Source organism: Tauraco erythrolophus, chromosome W (assembly GCF_009769465.1).
Source record: "Tauraco erythrolophus isolate bTauEry1 chromosome W, bTauEry1.pri, whole genome shotgun sequence".
Classification (NCBI taxonomy): Eukaryota; Metazoa; Chordata; class Aves; order Musophagiformes; family Musophagidae; genus Tauraco; species Tauraco erythrolophus.
In genome coordinates this window covers 24,784,837-24,812,511 of record NC_141497.1, presented here as the reverse complement: position 1 = coordinate 24,812,511, position 27,675 = coordinate 24,784,837, and the positions used below count along the sequence as shown (strand labels likewise).

The following is a 27,675-nucleotide window of genomic DNA, read 5'->3' as shown; positions in this document are numbered from 1 at the left end:
TGGCTGTGGCAGTTACCTCCAACTGACTCCAGATACGGAGCTCCAGCAGATGCTCTTCTGGGAGCCAATGCTTTTGCCGACCCCGATTTCCAAGCTACATGGTATCCTCAAGTTCCTGAGCAAGCCCAAAAGATAGGCATGGGAGCTCTATTAAAAGTCATAGATATGGCTGCCCCAAAACACGATATGTGAAGATATATCAGGGGCAGAAAGAACATTTTTTGTCCTTCGTAGAGGAAATTGCTGCAGCCCTTGAAAAACAGGTCGAAGATGAAAACTTGAGACAGCTATTACGCAAGCAGCTGGCAAAAGATAATGCCAATGAAAAATGTAGAAAAATCATAAATTCCATGCCGGGGGAACCTACGCTAACAGAAATGGTTGAAGCGTGTTCCAAGCTGGAATCCAAAAGTTATAAGCCTGTTCTGGCTACAATTCTACAGCCTATTCAACCCAAAAACTCTGATCCGGAATGGAAAAGACAACCTAAGAGGGACAATAGACAAAGGCAGATGAGACAAAAAGAAGAAGCAAGGATAACAGGAGACCTGCTCGCTGTATAAGATGCGGTAAGCCAGGCCATTCTGCAAGATACTGTGAATCCTTGTACCATGCCAATGGCCGACCCCTGACATGTTCGGGAAACTTCCCCAGGAGCGCAATGGGGATGTGTGCTCAGACAGAAATGTTTCCCCAGGGCATGGTACCAACCCAGGCCTACTCAGCCAGCTTACAGCCAGCACAAAGGTATCAGCCGGGGTGGATGTGTGCACTGCAACAACAGTCATCTTAGAATCCTGTTGTGTCTATAAGGTTCCCTTGGATGCATTTGGACCTCTAGGACATGGGCTGAGTGCATTGTTGGTGGGAAGATCTAGTACCACCATTCAAGGAATCTTTGTGCACCTAGGAATTATTGACGCTGACTTCACAGGACAAATTTGTGCTATGGTTTCCATGCCCCCACCCCCCCATCACAATATCAGAAAAAACTTTGATTGCTCAACTCGTACCCTTTAAGTCATGTGTTCCTAAGGCAAAACGATGAAGTTGTGAAGGTGGTGGCTTTGGTTCCACAGGACTTCGGCAAGTTTATTGGACTGCGGATATCTCCAGCCAAAAGCCACAGATGACCTGCACCTTAATATTTCCAAATGCCCAGCCGTCCAGGATTTGGCTCTGAGGTTTGATTGACACGGGTGCTGATGTGACAATCATCTTCTCTGCATGGTCTCCAATGTGGCCTTTAGCCCCTGTGGGGTCAGCCATCGCAGGACTGGGAGGAACCGCACAGAGTTATCTAAGCAAATGATCTGTGGTGGTAAAGAATGCAGAGGGTCAAACAGCTATGGTTTGACCCTATGTCACTACAGCTCCGCTTAACCTCTGGGGGCAGGATGTCTTGGCAGCCTGGGGAGTACAAATCGGGACAAATTTTTGATGGGGGCCACTGTACTGAAGGGCGCACAGTATCCTACGTTGCCTTTGCGGTGGCTAGTAAGCAAATCCATCTGGCAACCCCAGTGGCCCCTACCAAAAGAAAAATTAGTTGCCCTTCATCACCTAGTTAAGGAACAATTACAACAGGGACACCTTGAACCTTCTGCTAGTCCCTGGAATACTCCTGTCTTTGTAATTAAGAAGAAATCAGGAAAATGGAGATTGCTGCAAGATCTCTGAAAAATCAATGCAGTGATGGAAAGCATCGGGGCATTGCAGCCTGGTATGCCCTCACCCACCATGATTCCAGCAGGGTGGGAAATCTTGATCATTGATTTGAAGGACTGTTTTTTCATGATCCCTTTACATCCTGATTACAAACCAAAGTTCGCCTTTACTGTACCTGCAGTTAACAACACTGAACCTGCAAAGAGATATCAATGGAAGGTCCTACCTCAGGGCATGAAGAACAGCCCGACTATCTGTCAATGGTACGTTGCTCAAGCTTTGTCTGGAATCTGTGAGCAGTTTCCTGAAGCGTACTGCTACTGTTACATGGATGATATCCTGGTGGCAGCATCCACCCAGGACGAGCTGCTGAGGAATACAGCCTTGGCTGCTCGCTGCTCTGTATTCTTATGGATTGCAACTGGCTTTGGAGAAAGTTCAAAAGCATCCTCCATGGAAATATTTAGGAGTCAAAATTCTGGACCAAACTATACAACACCAAGAGGTGCAATTCTTGAGTTCTATTAAGACCTTGAACGATGCTCAGAAATTGCTGGGTATCATCAATTGGTTATGTCCCTGTCTAGGGCTAACCATGGCCCAACTTGCGCTGCCCTTTATTATTTTAAAGGGGGACCCCGAGTTGAATTCACCTTGACAATTGACTCCTGAAGCATGATGAGCACTAGAGGAGGTTGAACAGGCCATTTTTGTGTTGCTGTATGTCGCTGTTGAGACGGACACGACATACACAGGTTCAAGCAGTATTGATTTATTATATAATTAATTAATCCCCCCTTGCAAGTTCCAGCATGCCTTTATACTAATTCTAGCAGTGCACGCGACATAAGCAATTAGGTGGTTGGTTAACTACAGCTGTTCACGTGCCTTAACCTAATACATGATTGGTGATCATGCACTCTACATAACTTAAGCCAAATTCATTACATCACACAATTAGTGCAAAACCACAGTCCAGTCTCTTATCATACAGTTCCTCTTTATCTTACGGCTCCCTGGCTCTCCCAGGCACCTGCAAGTTGTTTTCCACTTCTGTTCAGGGAGTTTTCAGATCTGCAGGGGTACACAGCAATTTCTCGAAGGCCAGTTTCTTCATCTTCTGTCCTGGGATCTGCGGACCAGCCGTAGTTCCCACAATTCCCCCTTTTTGTATTTGTGCTAAAAGAAATTGCTCTGACAGCTTACTGCAGGGCCCTTTGCAGCAAACTGTCCAGACAGGGCAATATTAATAACACAACTACAACAATGATCAGAATCAGCAACCTTGTTTTTAGTGATGATAACAACCAGCTGGGCAATCCCCATCCTCTGAACAATTTATTCAGCCAGTCCCATACAAAACCACTTCCCTCAAAATCTTCACATCTATCTTCTTGCACTAACAATAAAAGACAAACAATTGCAGCTCTATTTTGCAGTGTAGCATGCCTAACACTATCAGCATCAGTTAATAAATCACTCAATACTATTGACGTAGCATTGGCTTGCTTACTCAGCCAAAGTCCATCCTTCAACGAGATCAGCTTTCCACCACAGGCCGGACACAACGAGCAGGAACCCACCGGGGACCACCATCTGTCGAGACACAAGCATACCCTCGACCCCAAGTTATCAGATCACAGGGATCAGACCACTGACCTGTCTGTAGATCCCGAACCCTAACTTTGGCTCCTGCAGACATCCCACAGGTGGTGGTTAGTGAGCCAAAGTGACGTATTATTGGGGGTTCCTGAGAATCATCAGAGACCTGTAAAAAATTCAGGACATACATAGCTTTGTTCAGTCGAGCCTCTGGAGGCTCCCCTGCCATTCCCCCTTTTTGTTTTTGCAGAAGCCGTTTTAATGTGCCATGAGCACGTTCGACAATACCTTGTCCAGTGGGAGAATGAGGGATACCAGTAACATGAGTTACACCCCACAGCTGTAAAAATGAATTAACCTTTTGAGATACATAAGCTGGACCATTATCCGTTTTTATCTGATGCGGGACTCCAGCGGTAGAAAAAGCCCGCTGCCAATGGCGAATGACATCTTTGGCAGTTTCTCCCGCATGAGCAGTAGCAATGATGACCGAAGAAAACGTGTCAATAGATACATGGACAAATTTTAATCTGCCAAATTCAACAACATGAGTAACATCTGTTTGCCAGATCTGGAGGGCCTGTAACCCTCTAGGGTTGGTCCCATAGTAGTGAGGGACATGTTGGTCTTGACAGTCAGGGCATGCAGCAACAATAGCACGAGCCTCAGCATTGGACAAGCGAAATTGTCGTCTCAGGGCTTGATAACCCTGATGAAAAAATTGATGAGAAGCAATAGCTTGTTGTTTAATGTTTGGAGTAGGTCCCATTGCTACGCCTGATACTAGTGCATCTGCTCTTGCATTTCCTTCCACCAAAAAACCAGGGAGGTTCGTATGACTCTTAATATGTAATACATAATAAGGAGAATGTTGCTTTTGAATTTCAGTCCATAATAGTTTTAAAATTCCAAAAAGTTTTTCTTGAGTAACATGGCTAAGGACAGCCTTGTCTAACCGTTGCACTAACCCAGCCACATAGGCCGAATCAGTAACAACATTAACAGGACAAGAAAATTGCTGAAATACCATAGTCATGGCCCTCAATTCAACAATCTGAGGAGAGCCTTCCTGGTGTTCCACTCTGTTCTGCCATTGATGTCCATCATACCAGGCAATAGCAGCCTTCCCCGTTTTTCCTGAACCGTCAGTGAACACTGTGGGACCAGGCACAGGGTCAGATTGACTTAATTGTTTTTGTGCAAATCGAATCTGGCCACCCATTTTTATTAATGGATGCGAGGGCAGGTGATAACTAATTTGACCTGTATAATTTGTCATTGCTGCTTGAAGTGCTGAACTGTTGGCAAGGCACCATTCAAAATATTCGCTTTTTACTGGTATCACAATGTTCTCAGGATCTCTTGCCAACAATTCCACACAGCGAGCTCTAGTTTTCATAATAATTTGAGCTAAAAGTTCAAAAAGTCCAGGAGCAGTTTTTTTAGTTTTAAAAGGCAAAAAAGCCCATTCCAAAACATGCAAAGATTCATAGATTCATAGATTTCTAGGTTGGAAAAGACCTTAGAGATCATCGAGTCCAACCATCCCTAATCCCCATTAAACCATATCCTCAAGTAGCTCATCCACCCTATTCTTAAACACATCCAGGGATGGGGACTCAACCACCTCCCTGGGCAGCTTATTCCAGTGGCTGACAACCCTTTCAGAGAAGAAATACTTCCTAACATCCAACCTGAATCTCCCCTGACTAAGCTTATGCCCATTTCCTCTTGTTCTATCACCCATCACTAATGTAAAGAGCCCTTCCCCTAACTCCCCACCATCTTTTCTCAAGTATTTATAGGCCGTAATCAGGTCTCCCCTCAGCCTCCTCTTCTCCAGGCTAAACAGCCCCAACTCCCTCAGCCGCTCCTCATAAGTTTTATTTTCTTTTAAAGTTTAAAGGATCTTGCCAATCAGAATTCCACTGTGCAAGCATTGCAAAAGGTATCAGATCATCTATCAAAACAAACACTTGCACTGATACAGTTAGATCGATTCTCCATACATGTTTCTGCATGACTGCCTGTTCTACCTCTTCAATCACCTGTTTTGCTTCTGGAGTTAGAACTCGTGGTGCAGAAATGTCCGAGTCCCCTTTTAACAACTCCAAGAGCGGTTGTAATTTGGAAGACGTCAACCCCAAATAAGGTCGGACCCAATTAATCATCCCTGCTAGTTTTTGTACATCATTCAGGGTTTTTACCTTTATTTGTAACTGAATTGGTTGTGGCATTACCGTTTGATCTAACACCTTTATACCCAGGTACAACCATGGCTGCTGGCGTTGCACTTTTTCTGGGGCAATCACCAATCCATGGTATTGTAATGACTTTCGTGCTTCAGCCTCCATTTCAGCCAGCATTACCTGCGAAGGTGCGGCTAGTAAGATGTCATCCATATAATGATAACAATACCCTGATGGAAATGCAGCTCGAATAGGGCTTAAGGCTTTTGCCACGAACCACTGACAAATAGTGGGTGAATTTTTCATACCTTGTGGTAAAACTTTCCAATGATACCTTTTGGCTGGTTCACTGTTATTCACTGAAGGCACTGTGAATGCAAATTTCTCCATGTCCTGGTTAGCAAGAGGAATAGTAAAAACCCAATCCTTTAAATCCAATATTACAATTTCCCATTGCATTGGAATCATAGTTGGTGAGGGCAACCCTGGTTGCAAGGCCCCCATTGTTGCCATCACCTCATTGATTTTTCTTAAATCATGCAATAAACGCCATTTTCCTGATTTCTTTTTTATCACGAACACAGGTGTGTTCCAGGGGCTGTGAGAGGCTTCTATATGTCCTGCCGCCAATTGCTCTTTAACCAGAAGGTGCAGGGCTGTGAGTTTTTCTTGATTGAGGGGCCACTGGTCCACCCAAACAGGCTTTTCTGTTAACCATGTTAATGCCAGTGTGGGCTGTGTCACGCCCTGCAGCACAGTGACCCCTGCTAAAAATCCGTTGTAATTCTTACGCCCCATTGTCCAAGGCAGTCCCTCCCCCACAAATTTAAGGGTGCTGCGGTCACATATGGTCTAATAGTGGCCTTCTGTCCCTCAGGGTTACTAATAAGGACAGGCTTGGCGGCCATAAAACTGTTAGCAACCCCCCCAAGACCCACTACTCCCGCATTATTTGACACTAGAGGCCAGGTGGAAGGCCAATCACGCTGTGCAATGATAGTAACATCAGCTCCTGTGTCCAACAAACCCGTTAGTCTTGTCTGCGATGGGGTTGCATGATCCATTGTAAGTGTGCACGTCATTTGTGGTCTCTTGTCGGTGACAGTCTGGGACCAAAAACCAGATGGTTTCCCCGTAGATCCAAATCCGTTGTTGCCACGAACAGTTTGCTCTGTTTTAGGAACACAACTCACAAAGGGCACAAGTTGAGCAATTCGAGTCCCTTTTACAATAGTTACTGGTGGTGTCGCAGTAGATACCATAGCACAGATCTGTCCTGTATAATCAGCATCAATCACTCCTACATGCACTATCAACCCTTGCAAGGTGCCACTTGATCATCCTATTAACAAAGCACTAAGTCCTTTACCGATTGGTCCCCATGCATCCAAAGGCACTTTGTGAATTTGACAATTATTTATTGTTACCGTGTTGGCGATGGATACATCCATCCCGGCAGCTCCGACTGTCTTTCCTGATAGTTTGTCGCATAAGTTTGCGGATTGGTCTGTGGATGCTGCATTGCTCCCGCAAAAGGGTTGCCAGGACTGTAGGGCATTTGTGTCTGCGCGCGCCCCCTCGCGCTCTTTTTGCCGTTTCCCGGAATTGGCTGACCGGTAGCATAAAACTTTGATCGACATTGTTTAGCAAAATGACCTATTTTTCCACATTTATGGCAAGTAACTGGCACTGAGCCATTAACTTTTTCGGCATTTATTGTCAGCCTTTGGCCTTTCAGTCCTGGGCACTCTGATTTTATATGTCCCAGGTTTCCACATCTATAACACTTCTGCTCCTTAACACGCAAGGCAGCTAGGGCAGTGGCCAGTGCAGTCATTTTATGCTCTACAGACCCGACTTTAGCACACGCAGTAACCATTTCCTCTAAGGAGGGGTCCCCCGGCAATGTCTCGATAACTCTCTGACAGTCAGGGTTGGCGTTATCTCTCGCCAACTGCTTTGTTAACAGGGCTCGCAAACTGTTGTCAAATACTTGTTTTTCTATAGCCCCTTGCAGTTTTTCCACAAATTGTAAGAAAGGTTCCCTGACCCCTTGTTTAATTGTTGAATACCTTGCCTTAGGCTCCGCCATTTCTGCCGTGCGCATCAAAGCTTGCATCCCTATTTGCTTAATTTGCACAAGAATTTGGGGATGCCACTGTGCTTGAATTGCCGGATTACTAAATATCTGACCCGTTCCCATCAACACATCAGTACCTACAGCGTGACAAGGGTCACCTTGGGGCAATTGCATATTTTGCAATGCCTGATGATCAGCCTGTTGTCTCCAAACATTCATAAAAACCGAGTGCTGTACTGGCTGAAACATAATTTGAGCCAAATGTTGAAAATCATACGGCACCAATACCTCTAAACTCAATAATCGCAACAATTGTGTCACTGCTGGGGAATTCGGTCCATACTGAGCTACTGCCTTCTGCATATGCTGTATAACTTTCCATGACCACCCCACATGTTGATTGGCTGATTAGAGCCCGGGAGGGCTAGCTCCACAGGGAATGCACTAGGCCCTCCCCCCACTTCCATCACAGACAGATCTTTATTGACCGGTGTCCCCAGTGTTTCGGTCAAGTCCCAGTCCCCGACCTCCATTGCCTTTTTCCTAACCGCGTCCCAAAATTGTACTGCATTACGCAGCTGAACCGTCACTGTAGCAGGTGGCAACACCCACGACTGCGGTAAGGGAGGCCGATACGGTAGACCCCCCTGTTTTCCCACCCCCTTTGCAGAAACAGAGGGCATCTCAGCAAAATCTGTTACGGAATCCTCCTCCTCGTCACTCTCCGGTAAAGGGGGATATACCTGATCCTGTATTTGTTCGTCCTCTGTCGCCTTAATATCAGAGGAATTCAGTGGAGAAGAAGGGAGAGAGCATGTTTCGATATTAGGTTTTGCGTACTTTTCTTTTGCCTCTTGCAACTGCTGCCAAGGCAACTTATAGGGAGTAAATTTTTCCGCCGCTTTTAGCTGTGCTGCAGGAGATACATACATTCCTGACGATTTTTCCGCCGCCTTTAGCTGTTCTGCGGGGGATACATACGCTCCCAGGGAGTCCGGCTCCACTAAACGAGCAGATTTCAGCAACCTTTTTCTCGGCTTAGGCACAGGCGGTAACCTCCCAGCTGAGCTGTCATTCGCTTTAGAAGTCTCTCCCACAACCTCACTTACTGCAGAAGAGGTTATCGGAACAGAGTCCGTCTTATCCTCTGCTTTATCGTGCTCAGACTTTAAGTCTTTCAAGGCCTCTAAAAACGATCGCCACGTTGTCAGTAAGTCCACAGCTTCTTTTTCCCCACTGATAGCAGCATCAAATAATTTCTTCCCCAGGGCTTGCCAAACAGGCACACTGAATGCTATGGCAGAGTTCGCTTCAAGCCCTTGTCGCTGCACCCACAACAACATTTTTTGGATGTTATTATTAGATACTTTCAGTCCTTTTCTTTTCAATATTAATGTCCACAAAGAATGGACAGCTTCCTCCTCCTTTGTGAGGCTATTTCCCATTATCCCGTTCCCAGCGGCTCACCTGTCCCAGGTGTCAAAGTCTAAGTCGATCCGGATCAATTCGCAGCTTCCCCGCCGCTCTCAAGCTACACTGGGCTCCGTCTCCACCGCACTTCGCCCTGCGGTCCAAAAGTTCGTGTCCTGGTGAATCACGTCGGGGTCACCAGATGTTGCTGTATGTCGCTGTTGAGACGGACACGACATACACAGGTTCAAGCAGTATTGATTTATTATATAATTAATTAATCCCCCCTTGCAAGTTCCAGCACGCCTTTATACTAATTCTAGCAGTGCACGCGACATAAGCAATTAGGTGGTTGGTTAACTACAGCTGTTCACGCGCCTTAGCCTAATACATGATTGGTGATCACGCACTCTACATAACTTAAGCCAAATTCATTACATCACACAATTAGTGCAAAACCACAGTCCAGTCTCTTATCATACAGTTCCTCTTTATCTTACGGCTCCCTGGCTCTCCCAGGCACCTGCAAGTTGTTTTCCACTTCTGTTCAGGGAGTTTTCAGATCTGCAGGGGTACACAGCAATTTCTCCAAGGCCAGTTTCTTCATCTTCTGTCCTGGGATCCGCGGACCAGCCGTAGTTCCCACATTTTTGCCTGTCAGGTTTACCAAGTGGATCCCTCCATTGATATTACTGTTTTTATTACCACTCCAGACTTTCATCCTACAGGTATCATTGGCCAGTGGAACAAACAGTGGTCTGACCCCTTGCATATTCTAGAATGGGTCTTTTTGCCGCACCAACCAAAAAAGACAGCATCTATGTTATTTGAATTAATTGCTTGTCTGATAATCAAATGCCATCAGCGCTGTTTACAATTGATGGCAGCAGATCCTGCAACAATTGTTCTGACAGTACAGCAGGAACACTTTGAGTGGAGCCTTACTAACAGTGCTCCTCTCCAAAGTGCGCTGGAAAATTTCTCAGGACAAATTGCTTATCATCTGCCTAGCCATAAATTGCTGCAAATGGCAAGATCGATGAGCTTTACCTTGTGACTAAAAAATAGCTGAGTGCCAGTACAAGGACCCACCGTCTTCACCGATAGGTCTGGGAAAACTGGGAAAGCTATTGTTACCTGGAAGGAGGAATCTGAGTGGCAGGTGCTGGAAGGCCATGAGTCAGGCTCAGCCCAGTTGGTTGAACTAAGGGCTGTTGCCATGGCCTTTCAATGGTTCTTGCAGATACCTTTGAATTTAGTCACCGATTCTGCTTATGTGGCAGATATAACACAACACTTAGATTGTTCACTTCTGAAAGAAGTAAATAATGCGGCTCTGTTTTCTCTAATAAAAACTTTATGATGTGCAATTCAAGCTTGAGTTCACCCATATTACATCCTGCATATCCATAGTCATACTAATTTGCCAGGTTTTATAACAGAAGGCAATGCCAGGGCTGACATGCTAGCTAACCCTGCTTGGGTAGCACCTCAGCCCGATAAGATCGCACAAGCCAAGGCATCGCATAATTTCTTCCATCAAAGTGCACATACCCTGCAGAAACAGTTCCACTTAACGCCCACTGAGGCTCGGGACATTGTCAGCGCTTGCGCTGACTGTCATGGACTTGCTGCACCTCTGCCATCGGGGGTAAACCCCAGAGGCCTAAAGGCCCTGCAGCTTTGGCAGACGGATGTAACGCATGTTCCTGAATTTGGCAGGTTTAAGTATGTGCATGTGTCTATTGACACTTTCTCCTCAACTATGTGGGCAACTGCTCATACTGGGGAGAAAAGTCGTGATGTCATTGCCCATTGGAAACTCGCTTTTGCGGTCTTGGGCATGCCTTTTTCTATAAAAACCGATAATGGCCCAGCCTATGTCTCTCAGAAGACACAGCAGTTTTTATAACTATGGGGTGTAGATCATACTTTGTGTATTCCGCATTCTCCTACTGGCAAAGCCATTGTTGAACGCGCTCATGGCACTTTGAAGCGTGTTTTAGAAAAACAAAAAGGGGGAATGCATGGAGAAACCCCACAGAGTCGCCTAGAAAAAGCGTTATATACAATTAATCATCTTACGGTGCCATCAAATTCAAATAATCCTGTTATTTTGAATCACTTCCTTTCATTACAGTCTTCAGGTGAGACGCACCTGCCCTGAGCGAAAGTCTGGGTATGGGACCTACTCACTAAGATGTGGGAAGGCCCATATGAGCTTATTGCTTGGGGTCATGGGTATGCTTGCGTTTCCACAGATACTGGGATACGATGGCTACCTGCAAGATGCGTCCGCCCTGACCTGCAACATCAGAAACAGAACAGGCAACGTCTGTACGATGGCCAGAACGCAGATCATCAATCAAATGACCCTTCTAATGGAAATAATGATGTTGTCCATCAACTTGTTCCTTCTACGAGCAGAGACTAAATTTCAAGTCTCTGTCGGAGTCAGAATGTTAGAATTAATAACTGAATGTATAACTGGTTTGCTAGATGTATCTCCCATGGTATTGCTGGAAAATCTCCCTGCCCAATTTAAATTAATCTTAAAACAAAAAGGGGGAATTGTGGGGAAGTCTTTTGGCTGCTGCAGCATCCTGTGAAAGTTCTTTCCCTATGCAGGCTAACTAAGAAACACCTGTGGCTCGTTACACTGGGAAAGTTGCCTTGAAACAGGTGCTGTAGCATTCAGCCAATCACTCTGGGAGATGGATGGTCAAGTGACCAATAGCTTTGACCCATCTAGTAAACCACATGACTCCTGACTATTTAAGGCGGGGCGTTTACTCTTAAGGAGGAGGCATTTCCTTCTGAGCCTTGGATGAGTGTGGGCTTGCTTTAGAGTAGAGCCTGAAGCCTTCACATTAGAACATTGGTCTGCTTGGAGCTGCCTGAAGCCTTCCTGTTGCGACAGATGTTAGCAAGTATTTCTTCTCTGAAAGGGTTGTCAGCCACTGAAATAGGCTGCCCAGGGAGGTGGTTGAGTCCCCATCCCTGGATGTGTTTAAGAATAGGGTGGATGAACTACTTAGGGATATGGTTTAAGGGGAGATTAGGGACGGTTGGACTGGATGATCTCTAAGGTCTATTTCAACCTAGAAGTCTATGAAATCTTTTATGAGTGTGATCATCCAGCCAATTCCTTATTCACCGAGTGGTCCATCCATCAAAACCATGTCTTTCCAGTTTAGAGACAAGGATGTCGTGTGGGACAGTATCAAATGCTTTTGATAAGTCCAGGTAGACCATGTCAGTTGCTCTTCTTTTATCCATCAATGCTGTAACCCCATCATAGAAGGCCACCAAAATAGTCAGGCAGGATTTGCCCTTAGTGAAGCCATGTTGGCTGTCACCAATCACCTCCTTGTTTTCTATGTGCCTTAGCATAGTCGCCAGGAAGATCTGCTCCATGATCTTGCTAGGCACAGAGGTGAGACTGACTGGCCTGTAGTTCCCTGGGTCTTCTTTTTTTCCCTTTTTAATGATGGGAGCTTTGTTTCCCCTTTTCCAGTCAGTGGGAACTTCACCAGACTGCGACGACTTCTGAAATATGATGAGTAGTGGCTTAGCAACTTTATCTGCTAGTTCCCTCAGGACCCATGGATGCACGTCATCAGGTCCCATGGACTTGTCCACCTTCAGGTTCTTTAGATGGTCTTGATCTATGGATGGGAGGAGAAAATCAGAAGAAAGTGGGTAAAACTTGTGGGTTGGGATAAGGACAGTTTAATAGGACGGTACAAAAAATAAGATAGTAATAACAATAATATTAATGAAAAGAGCAATAGAAAATGAGTGATACAAATGCTCACCACACAGAACCCAGAAGCCCAGCCTGCTCCTGATCCTTGAAGATGCGAAAAGTCCCTCCCTCATCTAGCTTCTCCAATATATACTCTGGGAATGACATCATATGCTATCAAATAGACCCCTGACTAATTTGTGTCAGCTGCCCATGCTATGCTCCCTTCCAGTTTTCCGGTGAAAAGTTAACTCTATCCCAGCCAAACCCAGGACAGCATCTCATCAGGTCCCATGGACTTGTGCGCCTTCAGGTTCCTTAGATGGTCTCGAACCTGATCTTCTTCTACAGTGGGCGGCTCTTCATTCTCCCAGTCCCTGCCTTTGCCTTCTGTGACAGGCAGTGCAGCTAGAGAACTTGCCAGTGAAGAATGAGGCAAAAAAGTCGTTGAGTACCTCAGCCTTCTCCATATCCTGGGTAACAAGGTCTCCTGTTTCCTTCTGGAGACGGCTCACATTTTCCCTAGTCCTCCTTTTATCACTGACATACCTGTAGAAACTTTTCTTGTTACCCTTGATGTCCCTGGCCAGATTTAATTCTGTCAGGGCTTTAGCTTTCCTAACCTGATCCCTGGTTGCTCGGACAATTTCTCTGTGTTCCTCTCAGGCTACTTGTCCTTGCTTCCACCCTCTGTATGCTCCCCTTTTGTGCTTGAGTTGGTTATAGAAGACGATCAGGTTTGTCAAGCATGATTTGCCCTTGGTGAATTGGTGTTGCCTTTTCCCAATCATGTGCTTCATTTGACTTGTGATAGCCCCCAGGAAGATTTATTCCATAACTTTCCCAGGAACTGAAGTAAGACTGATGGGCATGTTTTTTCCTGGATCCTCCTTTAAGCCTTTCTTATAGATGAGGGTGACATTAGCCTTCTTCCAGTCTTCTGGGATGTCTCCCAATCTCCACAACTTCTCAAAGATTATGGAGAGCGACCTCACAACTATGTCAGCCAGCTCTCTTAACACTCTCAAGTGAATATTGTCAGGGCCCATTGATTTGTAGGGATCAAGCTCCTGTAATATTTTACATACCAACTCTTCCTTCACTGACAGTGGGTCTGTGTTTACATCAACCTGAATTTTTGTTATTAAGGCCTGGGGCCCAACAGTGCTGGTAAAGATGAAGGTGAATAAAGTGTTGAGGACCTTTGCCTTTTCAGCATTGTTGGTGACTAATTCATCTCTCCTGTTTAACAGTGGGCCAATATTTTACTTCTGTTTCTGCTTGTTGTTTACGTATCTGAAGATCCTTCTCTTGTAGTTCTTGACATCTCTGGCCAATTTCAATTTGAGCTGAGCTTTTGCTTTTCTAACTGCATCTCTGCACACCCTGGCAATGCCCTTGTAGTTCTCAACAGGTATTTGTCTGCTTTTCCGTCTTTGGTACGCTTCCCTCTTGGTTTTGAGCAGACTCAGAAGCTTGCAGTTAAGCCAAGGGAGTCTCTTGCTCTACCTACTTCCCTTACCATTAAAGGGTATGAACTGTTTTTGTGCTTCCAGGAGAGAGTTCTTGAAAAATTCTCAGCACTCGCTAGCTCCTTTATCCTCCATGGAAGCTTCCCACAGAATCCCTCCCAATTGAGCTCTGAGGGAGCTGAAGTTTGCTCTTCTAAAATCTAAAATCTTTGTCTTAATACTAACCATCAGCGTGCTCACCAGGATCCCAAACTCCACAATATTGTGATCATTGCAGCCAAGACTATCACTAACTGAGGTATTACAAAACAGGTTTTCTTGGTTTGTGAGTAGCAAGTCCAGCAGTGCCTCATTCCTGGTTGGCACATCTAATGTTTGTATGAGGAAGCAGTCCTCTACACATTCCAGGAACTTTATGGATGGCGTGAGCTGCTGTATTGTTCTTCCAACAAATGTCTGGGTAGCTGAAGTCACTCATAAGAACCAGGTTCTGTTGACCAAAAGCTTGCTTAAGTGACCCAAATATTGCTTTGTTGGCCTTATCATCTTGGTTTGGAGGTCTGTAGCAGATGCCTACTTTAAGATCCCCCTGTCCTGGTTTTAGCTGGGACAGAGTTAGCTCTTCTTTTTAGCAGCTAGAAGAGCTCCGTGTTTTGGTTTTAGTCAGAGGCTCGCTCTGAGAAGAATGCTGATAGCAAGTTGATGTTTGTGGTTGGACGTGAGACTCCAAGAACTTTTCAGTGTGCCGGAGTGCAGAAGCATGGCGGGACAAGGGGGCCACGATTCCCCTTGTGATTTGTGGTGGAACTTAAGATTGAGGGCCAAACTGGCCAATTAGTATTCCATATTATGCAGCGTCATGCCCAGTATAAAAGTGAGGGTCAGACGGACAGAAGGGCTTTTGCGCTTTGGCTCTTTCGCCGCTTCTGCTCTTTTGTGCTTGCTGCGCTTTTGCTCTATTGCCTTTTTTTTTCCCTCTCTCTCCCAGTATTCCCATTCTTGGAGTACTACCTCTCTCTCTGCCCCTCTATTTTGGGGCCTCGTGTTCATCCAGGATTGCAGCTTTGGGACGAGACGGGCTTCGCATACGAGGGGGTGGTGAGCATCTACACTGTGTATTAAATCATCTGTATTAAATTGTTCTTATCTCAACCCACGGGTATCCCATTTATCCTTTAATTCTCTTCCTCATCTCTGGGGCTGGGGGAGGGTGAGTCAACAGTCGTGGGGGGTGGTTTGGTTGCCAGAGCGGCCTAACCCACAACACCCCTTGGAGATGACCTCTCTGATCTTGACCCAGAGGCATTTGATAGGACTTCCACAATTGCCATAGTTGACTTCTATACATTCAAGGTTCTCCTTAACATAGAGCATGACTCCACCTCTTCTTCCCTATCTGTCTTTACAAAACAGCCTATAGCCATCCATCATGATTCTCCAGCCATGTGAGTTGTTGTCCTGGTTTCAGCTGAGACAGTTAGTTCTTCTTTTTAGCAGCTAGAAGAGTTCTGTGTTTTGGTTTTGCTCTGAGAAGAATGTTGATAGCACACTGATGTTTATAGTTGGCACTGAGACCTCAAGGACTTTTCAGCTTGCTGTGTTCTTGCCAGGGTGCAGGAGCACAACAGGCTGGGGGGGGAGCACAACTCCCCTTATTATTTGAATTTAGACTTAAGATTGAGGGTCAAATTGGCCAATGAAGTATTCCATATCACGCAATGTCATGCCCAGTATATAGATGAGGATTGACTGAAAAGAAGGGCTCTTGCTCTTCTGGGAACTCTCTTGGGAGGGCTCTCTCTCAGACTCTCGGAGTGCTCTCTCTCACTCTCTTTTCGGGCCCGTCACTCCTCTGAGATTGCAGTGTTGGAACTTAAGTGTTTGGGAATTGTTTACCGGGACAGGCAAGGTATTGGTCACCAGTTGGTGAGCAATTACACTGTGCGTCACTTGTTTGTATATATTATAATAATTATATGTATATATATTCACTTTTAGTAATAATAGTAATATTGTTCTTATCTCAACCCACGAGTCTCCTTCCCTTTAATTCTCTTCACCATTCCCTGGGGGTGGGGGAGAGTGAGCAAGTGGCTGTGTGGCGTTTAGTTGCCAGCCGGGCTAAATCTCAACACTTGTCCCACCATGTTTCAGTTATTCCTATAATATCATAACTTTCTGACTGGACATGGAGCTCCAGTCCCTCTTGTTTGTTCCCCAGGCTGTGTGCATTGGTATACACGCACTTCAGGTGGTTGGTCTTCTGCTTCTCATCTTGGGAGGCAGCTAAAGAACATTTGTCACTGCTCTGGTTGATCCAGCTTATTCCCCAGTTGGTTGCAATGGTGTGAGCATTGCCACTTTGGACCCCACCTCTCAAGTCATAGAATCATAGAATAGTTTGGGTTGGAAGGGACCTTACAGATCATCTAGTTCCAATTCCCCTGCCATGGGCAGGGACATTTTCCACTACATCAGGTTGCTCAAAGCCTCATCCGACCTGGCCTTGAACACTTCCAGGGCGGAGCATCCACAACTCCTCTGGGCAACCTATTCAAGTGCCTCATCAGCCTCATTGTAAAAAATTCCTTCCTTATATCGAATCAAAATCTACACGCTCCCAGTTTAAAGTAATTGCCCATATCCTATCACTACACACCCTTGCAAAAAGTCCCTCTCCAGATTTCTTGTAGGCCCCCTTTAGGTACTGGAAGACTGCTATAAGATCACCCCGGAGCCTTCTCTTCTCCAGGCTGAACAATCCAAACTCTCTCAGCCTGTCCTCATAGGAGAGGTGCTCCAGCCCTTGGATCATCTTCGTGGCCCTCCTCTGGACTCATCTCCAACAGTTCCATGTCCTTCTTATGTTGGGGGTCCCAGAGCCGAATGCAGTACTCCAGGTGGGATCTCATGAGAGCTGAGTAGAGGGGCAGAATCACCTCCCTCAACCTGCCGACCACACTTCTTTGGATGCAGCCCAGGACACGGTTGGCTTTCTGGGCTGCCAGTGCACATTGCTGGCTCATGTTGAGCTTCTCATCAACCAACATCCCCAAGTCCTTCTCCTCAGGACTGTTGTCAATCCATTCTCCGCCCAGCCTGTACTTGTGCTTGGGTTTGACCCAACCCACGTGCAGGACCTTGCACTTGGCCTTGTTGAACTTCATGAGGTTCTCACAGGCCCACCTCTCCAGCCTGTCAAGGTTCCTCTGGATGGCATCCCTTCCCTCCAGTGTGTCCACCACACCATACAGCTTGGTGTCATCTGCAAACTTGCTGAGGGTGCAATCAATCCCACTGTCCGTGTTGCCAACAAAGATGTTAAACAGCACTGGTCCCAGTACTGACCCCTGAGGAACACCACTTGTCACTGGCCTCCACGTGGACATTGAACCGTTGACCACAACTCTTTGAGAGCGACCATCCAGCCAATTCCTTATCCACCAAGTGGTCCATCCATCAAATCCATGTCTTTCCAGTTTAGAGACAAGGATGCTGTGCAGGACAGTGACAAATGCTTTGGACAAGTCCAGGTAGATTATGTCAGTTGCTCTTCCCCTGTCCACCAACGCTGTAATCCCATCATAGAAGGCCACTAAATTTGTCAGGCATGATTTGCCCTTAGTGAAGCCATGCTGGCTGTCACTAGTCACCTCCTTTTCTTCCATGTGCCTTAGCATAGTCGCCAGGAGGATCTGCTCCATGATCTTGCCAGGCACAGAGGTGAGACTGGCCTCTAGTTCCCCAGGTCTTCTTTTTTTCCCTTTATAAAAAATGGGGGCTATGTTTCCCCTTTTCCAGTCAGTGGGAACTTCACCAGACTGCCACGACTTCTCAAATATGATGGATAATGGTTTAGCAACTTCGTCTGTCAGTTCCCTCAGAACCCACGGATGCATTTCGTCAGGTCCCAAGGACTTATGCACCTTCAGGTTCTTTAGATGGTCTTGAACCTGATCTTCTCCTACAGTGGGCGGCTCTTCATTTCCTTAGTCCCTGCCTTTGTCTTCTGTGACTTGGGCAGTGTGACTAGAGCTCTTGCCAGTGAAGAATGAGGCAAAAAAGTCATTGAGTACCTCAGCCTTCTCCATATCCTGGGTAGTCATGTCTCCTGTTTCCTTCCGGAGAGGGCCCACGTTTTCCCTAGTCCTCCATGTATCACTGACATTTCTATAGAAGCTTTTCTTGTTGCCCTTCATGTCCCTGGCCAGAATTAACTCTATCAGGGCTTTAGCTTTCCTAACCCGATCCCTGGTAGGGTGAACTCCTTCAGTTTAAAGCCTGCCTCACCAAGTTGGTCAACTTAGTGTCAAAGATTCCCTTGTCCTTTCTAGACAGGTGCATCCCATCCCTCCCTAACAGGCTATAGTCATGAAAGAATGTCCCATTGTCATAAAAGCCAAAACAGTCACGATGGCACCAGCCACAAAGACAGAAGTTGATTTGCATGATACATCTATTTCTGGCTGCACTCTTTCCTCTGACTGGTAAAATGGAAGAAAGGATAACTTGGGCACCAATGCTTTTCACTTGCACCCCCAGGACTTTGTAATCTTCCTTGATTTTGCCTAGGTTCTGCCCTGCAATGTCATTCATGCCCACATTAAAGAGTTACAATGGATAGTAGTTTGTGCTCTTGACAAGTTGTGGCTCCTCTTGGCTACATCTCAGACCTTAGCTCCTGGAAGGCAGCATACCTCTTGTGACTCCCTGTCAGGCTGTCAGATGGGCACCTCAGTGCCCCTTAACAGAGAGTCACCCACTACAAGCACTCGTTTCTTTTTATGGTATCCACTGTGTGCTGCTGGTACAGTTTCTCCTTGCAGCCCTTGCTCATGAGTGTCTACAGATGTTAAAGCTTTGTATCTGTTTTCCTTTGTAATGCTGGAGGGTAGAGACTAAAGCAGAGTCCTGCTTTTGTGAGTCACCAGGGTCCAAGGTGCCTCATTCACTGTGGTGTCCACTACAGGAAAATGGTTCTGAAACCATTTATCTGTCTCCTTCTCAACCTCTCTAATACTGTACAGCCTTTTAACTGTTTCCTGCAACTTACTCACTTGATGCAACAGATCATCAACCTGTGCACATCTTTTGCTGTAGAAACACTGGTTTTAACTCTAAGGCGAGTACCCATCATCATAGCAGAGACCTAGAGCGCTTCCCTGGGCTGTGGGCCTACCAGCAGGGTGCATGGTCCTTCTCGGGCGAACTGCTGTGCCCTCTCCATGAATCCTCTCAATCCTTGTTTGCACACTCTGGTCACAGAGCTCCTGGTCACTCGCGCTCCCTAGGGCCTTTTAAATCTCGCGTGGTTGCTCCTGGCAACGCCCAAGCTGCATCAACCTCTCTCGCAAGAGCTGCCGGCTCCTGGTGGGGCTCTCTACTCTTTCTCGGGTTTCCCTGGCTCCGCGAACCCCCCTGTACACCTCGATCTAGCGCTCAGCCACAGAACATACCGTTGCCACAGCTGCGTGCCTCGCCTCACATCCAAGCAGCTTGCTTTTCAGTAATGTTTTCCATGCTTACTATTTTGTCATAGAAGTTTTAAAGGAAGTCTTTGTGTTCTGTTCTCTTCCTGGAGCTCAGCAGTTCTTAAGCTCTGACTATATAGAAGGCTATCTTCTAATGCAGCCTAAATAGCCTTTTAACCTTTATGTGGTTACATAAAGGTCACATTGATTTGTACAAAGCACTCTACTTTTACAATACTGTTATCCACTGACTGTCTTACATAAAAATGGAATTTGTAATGAGTGGTTTTATCACAACAAGCAGTGGAACTATCATTTGTGGGTTAGTCTGATGCACAGAACCTTAGACACTGTAATGCTGAGAAACAGAGAAGTATGATGTATGCAGCCTCACATGGCATAGTTACAACTACATTGTTCAGAATAGGATCCATTAAAAAAAAAAAAAGATGAGCATGAATCTGTTAGTTGAAAGTAGGGAGAATACAGGTATGCCCTGAGTTGTAGATGGAAGTGAGAATTTAGTTGTTCTAATCAGATGTTGAGATCTTTTGAAGGAAGATAGTTCAGTTCATTTTAAAAAAAAGGAGTGGTGCTGTTTTGCACATGGAGGTGCTGGTTCAGCTGGGTTAAAAATTGTAAAGCATAAGGTACAGGTTAGGATTGTTTTAAACCAAGGAGTCATAGAGATCTTACCAGCTAGCTACTGGATTTCTCTATGTATTGTTTTAAGAAACAAAGAAAACAGTCATAAACACCAGTTATGCTGCTTGGAAACCCCCCTTACCCCTTCCCATCTTGATTTAAATACCAAGGATCTCAATTAATAGAGTTAAGTAAAATTAACCAATGATTGCTATAGGATAAGAATATTGATAAGGTTATATAACTAGCAAACCCAATCATTTTAAAGGTCAAATTTAAGAGCGAGAATAATATGCGTTTTTATGTAAAAGAACTTATGTAACAATGATTCAACAACAACAAAAATTGTATAAAAACCTATGGATTTTGAGACTAACATGGACACGCTTGGACGGAGCTATCCCCTGTGTCCCCCGTGCTGGAATAAAGAAGTGCCCATTTGTCTACTTTGTGTAGATGAATTGTCCTCCCGCCTGGTGACAGTTCTGGCGACCCAGATGGGACCTTGCGAGTGAGACTGGAAGGGATTGAGCGCTGGTCGAACTCTGGCCGGCGCCGAGGAATTCTCCGGGGGGACCATCGCCCTCAACCTATAAAGCTCCTTGCAACGTTCCTCAGAGAAGGATAAGGCACTTCTTTCAGAATTTGACTTGGATAGCCTGCCTGTAAGGCACAGTGAAAGCTATGCAGAATTGGGCTTGGATGGTACCCGTTTGCATTGGAAGCCCCGGCATCTGCCCATAAGTCAAAGGTGAATGCTATTGCTGGGTCGGACTTTGTCCAGTGACTCTCTTTTGAGTATTTTGTTTGGTAATTCTCTTTTAAGTATTTCCTTTTGGTATTTGTTTATTGTGTGTTCTGCTTGGTATTTGTCTTTTGACTATTCTGTTTGATATTTTTCTTTTGGGTATTCTACTTGGTATCTATCTTTTAAGTGTTTTGTTTGATAATTGTCTTTTAAGTATTTTGTTGTGTGATGACATTAGGATTTGTAAAACTGTTTAAGAGCAAAAGTTCTGGGAATCTGATATCAGATTAAAAGATACCAAAAACATCACTGTTGGGACGTTTGTTAGCACATTGGGGTGAATTGCATGATGTCCTCCTGATGGGGAGAGGCTGTTCAGGAGGGCCTGTTGTGATAGGACAAGGGGTAATGGTTTTAAAATAGAGGGAGGTAGATTCAGATTGGATATTAGGAAAAAATTTTTTACCATGAGAGTTGTAGAACACTGGAACAGGTTGCCCAGAGAGGTGGTGGATGCTCCATCCCTGGAGACGTTCAAGGCCAGGTTGGACGAGGCCCTGAGCAACCTGATCTAGTTGGAGATATCCCTGTTCCTTGCAGGGGGGTTGGACTAGATGACCTTTGAAGGTCCCTTCCAGCCCTAACCATTCTATGATTCTATGATTCTATGACTGAATATTATAATCATTGGTAGCCTTTGTATGTTTTAGAGGATCAGGAAAAATGGCCAACAAACAGAACTTTGAGTTATAACACTATATTACAGCTAATGTTGTTTTGTAGGAGAGAGGGTAAATGGAGTGAAGTGCCATATGTGGATTTGTTCTTTTATTTGAGACAACGAACAGATCGACAAAAAGAATGTAAACTAATTAGTCGGGATAACCTGGTGATGGCATTAACTTCAGAAAATAAGAAAAATAAGAGTTGTTGTTCAGCTTGTGATATTGGTAAAAGGTGCATTAAGTGTACGATACCAAGAGAGGATGAAATGGAATTAGAATTAGAGATAGCCCTGTTACTGATACTTAGATTTTTTGGTAATTAATGTTTGATCAATAGTTTTAATTACAAACTAGTTAGTAGTTGATTTTAATAATATAGAATTATAAGAAATCTTCTAATGAAGAGTGTGCTCGTATAGTAAACACATGCTGCTATGAAACTGCTGCTATGGAACTTTTGTATAGCCCTGTACCAGGACCAAAGGGATCAGTTAGAATCATCTAGTAAGAACATGTAGTAACATGTAGTACAAAGCACAAGTTGATTTGTAAATTGATTTATGATACCTATATAGAACTAGAGGAATGCATGTAGCTATCAAGGTCTAGATTAATGAAGATGGGGAAAGCCAACCATAACGGTTTCATAATGGTTTATGGGTACCTGCCAGGAACCGTGAACTTAAGCAAAAGGTAATTTCGGCAGGGGGAGATCGCGACCACTGAATCACAGACCACCTACCTATATTGCACCCCAGACTCATTTCTCGATGATTCTAACTTTGATGGCACAGAATCAGAAATGGGAGGAGAATATGCTAATGATTTTCGGGAATTTATATGTTTATGTATGATTTCCTAATGGATTTGCATATGTCAGCTCTATATAAGAAGTTTGACTTCGGTGCAAGGGGCGCACGCTAGGAGGAGATATCCCCCGTGCACCCGGCGCCGTAATAAAGAAGTGTCTGCTTATCTACATCCCATTGGTGTTGATAAGTTTCTTATTCCGGATTTTCGGTAACAGTTTTGGCGACCCAGATGGGACCTCGCTGAAGGAGACCGGAGGAGTCGGGGACCTGATCGGTTCCAGCCGGCACCGAGGATTTCTCGGGGACACCCATCGATCCCCGATCCATAAGGCTCTTCGCGACGTCCCCTGGATTTTGGGTAAGACACTTCTTTCTTTTGTTTCAAACGAGTGGGTTCGAGTCCCACCATTGTGAGTGGGTTTGAGTCCCACCACATAGAGGGGGTTCGAGTCCCGCCTCTGGAAAGTAGGTTCGAGTCCCACTGCGAGTGGGTTTGAGTCCCCTCGCTGTAGCCTGCCTGTCAGTCGTGGTGAAAGCCGCGCAGGGTTGGGCAGAGGATCCTCGTGGAGTGGAAGCCTGGGCGTCTGCCCGTAAGCCATAAGCGAAAGCTATTGCAGGGTTGGACATAGCGGAGATTTGGAACCTATATGCTAGCTATAGTGTTCTATAAGTTGTGCCTCTAACGTAAGTTAGAAGTTTTCTTGTGTGCTATACTGTGGAACCGTTTATCTTGACCGAGTACTAAGGTGCCGAGTTTGTGTTTATTGTGTTACATACTTGTGCTCAAGGTAATAAATTACAGAACTGTGTGAGTGTGACCGTGAGAGAGAGACGTGCAGTTAAGCAAGAAGTGAGTGCGGGGTTTGGATTTGTGGCTCTGCTATCCCGTAAGGGGTGCAGTTGAAGAAAAACAGTGTGACAGATTTGAGTGATTATATATTGTATTAACAATTATATCATGGCATCTAAGTTAACTCATTGTTTAAAAGTAAAAGTATGAGTAATTTAGCTGCAAATGACAAAATTCCGAAAACTTCTCCGTTAGGATGCTTATTAGCACATTGGGGAGACATAGGAGATGATTTGCGAAAGAACAAAATGATTGAATATTGTAATCAGTGGTGGCCGTTGTATACGTTAGAAGATCAAGAAGTATGGCCTGTGAATGGTACTTTGAATTATAATACTATTTTTCAATTAATGCTGTTTTGTAGAAGGGAAGAGAAATGGGATGAATTACCTTATGTAGATTTGTTTTTCTATTTGAGACAAAGAAAAGATTGGCAGAAAGAGTGTAAACTAGCAGATGGAAAAGGTTTGATAATGGCTGTTGCTACAGGGAATAAAAAGGAGAAAAAGTGTTGTACAGTGTGTGAAATTGGGAAGGATTGTTTGAAAAAGAGGATTATTCCTGAAGTTGATGAGGGACCAGAATTAGACATATCTCCTCCTAGGAGAGAAAGAAATCGGGGTCGAGAATATCAGGAACAGATGCAAGAATCAGAAAGCAGTGGTATTGAGGATGCCAAGGAGGGTCCCTCTGAGATTGTAATTCATACCCCTGTTTCTCGGAGAACTCGACAGCAGACACACACAATAGCTCCCCTGCGGCAGGGAGTTGGCAGCAATGGGCCGGTGTATGTAAAGGTGCCTTTTTCAGTTACCGATTTGATGGCTTGGAAACAGGCAGCCGGACTTTATAGAGAGGATCCTGAAAGAGTAGGAAGAGTGGTGGATACTATAATTAGAACACAGGACCCAGACTGGAGTGATTTGCAGGTGGTCTTAGATAATTTATTGGATGATACAGAAAAGCAAATGGTGTTGAAAGCAGGTAGAGCACAGGCTGAAGCGGCAATTCTGAATGAAAATATGACTGGAACTTTGGAACAGAATTTTCCATCTGGGGATCCGCAGTGGGATCCAAATAATGCAGAGCACAGACAGAGATTGAGACGGTATCAAAAATGGATTTTGTATGGAATTAAACATGCCATGCCTAAGTCTTTGAATTGGTCTAAATTATATGAAGTAAGGCAGGACAAAAATGAATCTCCATCAGTGTTTTTAGAAAGACTAAAGGAAGCTGCCAGAAAATATACTGATTTAAAAGTGGAAACTGAGGCAGCACAAATACAATTGGCTTTGATTTTTATGGGACAATCAGCACCAGACATAAGGAAGAAACTTCAGAAATTAGAGGGAGAAGACTCTAGGAGTTTGAATAAGATGATGGAAGTAGCCTGGAAGGTGTATAACAATAGAGAACAGGAGGAAAGAAAGTCTCGGGAAAACAGGCTGCTAGCAGTCATGACAGGAACAGTGAATAGAGGACGAAGCAGGGGAAGAGGTTCAGGATTCGGTGGAAGAGGAGGATTTGTGAACGGTGGTGGCAGGAATTTTAACACTCCCCTAGGAATGAATCAGTGTGCTTTGTGCAAGGAAGAGGGACATTGGAAAAGAGACTGCCCCAGAAAGGGAAATGCTCAGCAAGAAATAGCTAAAATCATGATGCTAGATGATTGAAGGGGACCGGAGGGGAACCCAGCTGAGCCTCTGGTTGTAATTAAGCTGGGAGAAAAAGAAGTTAAATTTTTAGTGGACACTGGAGCAACGTTTTCGGTATTAAACACCTGTAAGGGAAAAATTGGAACAAAAACGGCAAATATTATAGGGGCCACTGGGAAAGAGGAAAGCAGACCATTCCTAAAACCCCTGGACTTAAAATTTGGGAAAAAGGTAATCACTCATGAATTTTTGTATGTACCCGAATGTCCGGTACCCTTATTGGGAAGAGATTTATTGTCTAAATTAAATGCTCAGATCAGTTTTGAAGAAGGAGAGATTCTCTTAAAAATACCAGAATCAAAAACAAGTGAAATTCTGATGATCCAAGAAACAACTGAGGGACAAGAAATTCCTTCAGATGTAGATTTGGCCGTGATTCCCACAGTATGGGAAACGGATATCCCTGGCAAATCAAAACTGGCAGAGCCTGTTAAAGTAGAATTAAAAGAAGGAGCAAAAACAGTCAAATTGAAACAATATCCAATTAAACCAGAGATCAGACAGGAATTGAAGAAATTAATTGACAAATTCTTAAAGTATAAGATTTTAGAGGAGTGTGAATCCGAATACAATACTCCTATCTTGCCAGTCAGAAAACCATCCGGAGAATACCGGCTGGTACAGGATTTAAGAGCAGTGAATCAAATAGTCAAAGATATTTACCCAGTAGTAGCAAACCTGTATACGTTACTAACCTCGTTAAAAGAGACCTATCAGTGGTTTACAGTGCTTGATCTAAAAGATGCTTTCTTTTGTATACCCTTGGAAAAGAAAACTAGAAAACTGTTTGCTTTTGAGTGGGAAAATCCACAGACTGGACGAGAGATGCAGTTAACGTGGACAAGACTACCCCAAGGATTTAAAAACAGTCCGACGATCTTTGGGAATCAGTTGACGAGAGAACTCGAGATATGGAAACAAGAGAAACCAAGACCTGGACATCTACTGCTACAATATGTGGATGATATTCTGACTGCTACAGAGGAAAAGTCGACCTGTATCCAGGTAACAATAGACCTTTTGAACTTTCTGGGACTAAATGGGTACAAAGTATCTAAGAAAAAGGCCCAAATAGCTTGCCAGACTGTAATATATCTGGGCTTTGAAATTTCTAAAGGGCAGCGACAGTTGGGAAAAGGTCGAAAAGAAGCTATTTGCAATATACCTGAACCAGAAAATATTCATGAACTCAGAGCATTTTTGGGAATGGCCGGGTGATGTCGTCTTTGGATTATGAATTACGGGCTGATTGCTAAACCTTTGTATGAAGCCCAGAAGATTTCTCCTTTTGTGTGGGGACCAGATCAACGAAAAGCTTTTATTGAATTAAAGTGTGCTTTGATGTCAGCATCTCCTTTAGGACTTCCAAACTTATTTAAGGACTTTCAGTTGTTTGTCCATGAGAGGCAACACCGAGCATTGGGAGTGTTGACCCAGAAGATGGGCAGCTGGAAGCGACCTGTCGGATACTTCCCCAAACAACTGGACACAGTGAGTAAAGGATAGCCAAGTTGCCTGCGAGCGGTGGCAGCAACAGTGCTGCTGATAGAGGAAGCTCGCAAATTGACTTTGGGAAAGACAATAACGGTCTATGTCCCACACATGGTGATAACTGTTTTAGAACAAAAGGGGGGTCATTGGTTATCCCCAAGCCGGATGATAAAATACCAAGTGGTACTAACTGAACAGGATGATGTGATTCTAAAAACAACTAACCTGGTAAATCCTGCAGTGTTTTTAAGCTCTGCACAGGAAGAAGGACAACTGGAACATGATTGCTTGGCTACTATCGAGTATGTTTATTCCAGTCGTGAAGATTTGAAAGATGTACCACTGGAGCAACCAGACTGGGAATCATATACAGACGGCAGCAGCTTTATAGAGCAAGGAGTCCAATACGCTGGATATGCGGTAACAACAGACACCACAGTTATAGAAGCCAGAGTATTGGCAAGCACCACATCTGCCCAAAAGGCAGAACTTATTGCCTTAATTCGAGCCCTAGAATTAAGTGAAAAGAAGAAAGTGAATATTTGGACTGATTCCAAGTATGCCTTTGGAGTAGTGCATGTCCATGGGGTTCTGTGGAAAGAAAGAGGATTATTGTCCTCTCAAGGATCAAACATTAAGCACCAAAATGAAATTTTACAATTGCTGCAAGCAGTTCAAAAACCAGAACAAGTAGCAATCATGCACTGTAAAGCACACCAAATTGGAAACACAAAAGAAATTGTTGGAAATAATTTAGCTGATAGGACAGCAAAGAAAGTAGCAAAGAACCAAGCGTTCCAAATGGCATTAATTCCCTCCAAAACAGTAACCCTCCCTAGGGAAAAGCCAAAATATTCAGAGGAAGATGATAAATTAAGCCAGTTATTAAATGCTAAGAAAAACTTAGCTGGATGGTGGGTAACCCCTAGTGGACAAGTAGTGGTCCCACCCATTCTGATGAGAGAAATAATTCAAACAAAACATCAGGAATGTCACTGGGGAGTAGAAGCTTTGGTAACTTCCTTACAGAAACAAGTAGTATCGGT

The 27,675-nt window shown here is 44.6% G+C and overlaps 2 protein-coding genes across 2 annotated transcripts in view; one reads left to right on the top strand and one right to left on the bottom strand.

Moving 5' to 3' along the window:
- Positions 1–27,675, top strand: part of LOC147526264 (E3 ubiquitin-protein ligase TRIM11-like) — a 346,932-nt gene that overhangs the window by 210,307 nt on the left and 108,950 nt on the right. The window lies entirely within an intron of this gene.
- On the bottom strand, positions 6,883–8,882 carry LOC147526266 (uncharacterized). The gene is given in 2 exon segments (XM_086630280.1): positions 6,883–7,940; positions 7,943–8,882. Coding segments are annotated over 2 exon segments (1,998 nt in total).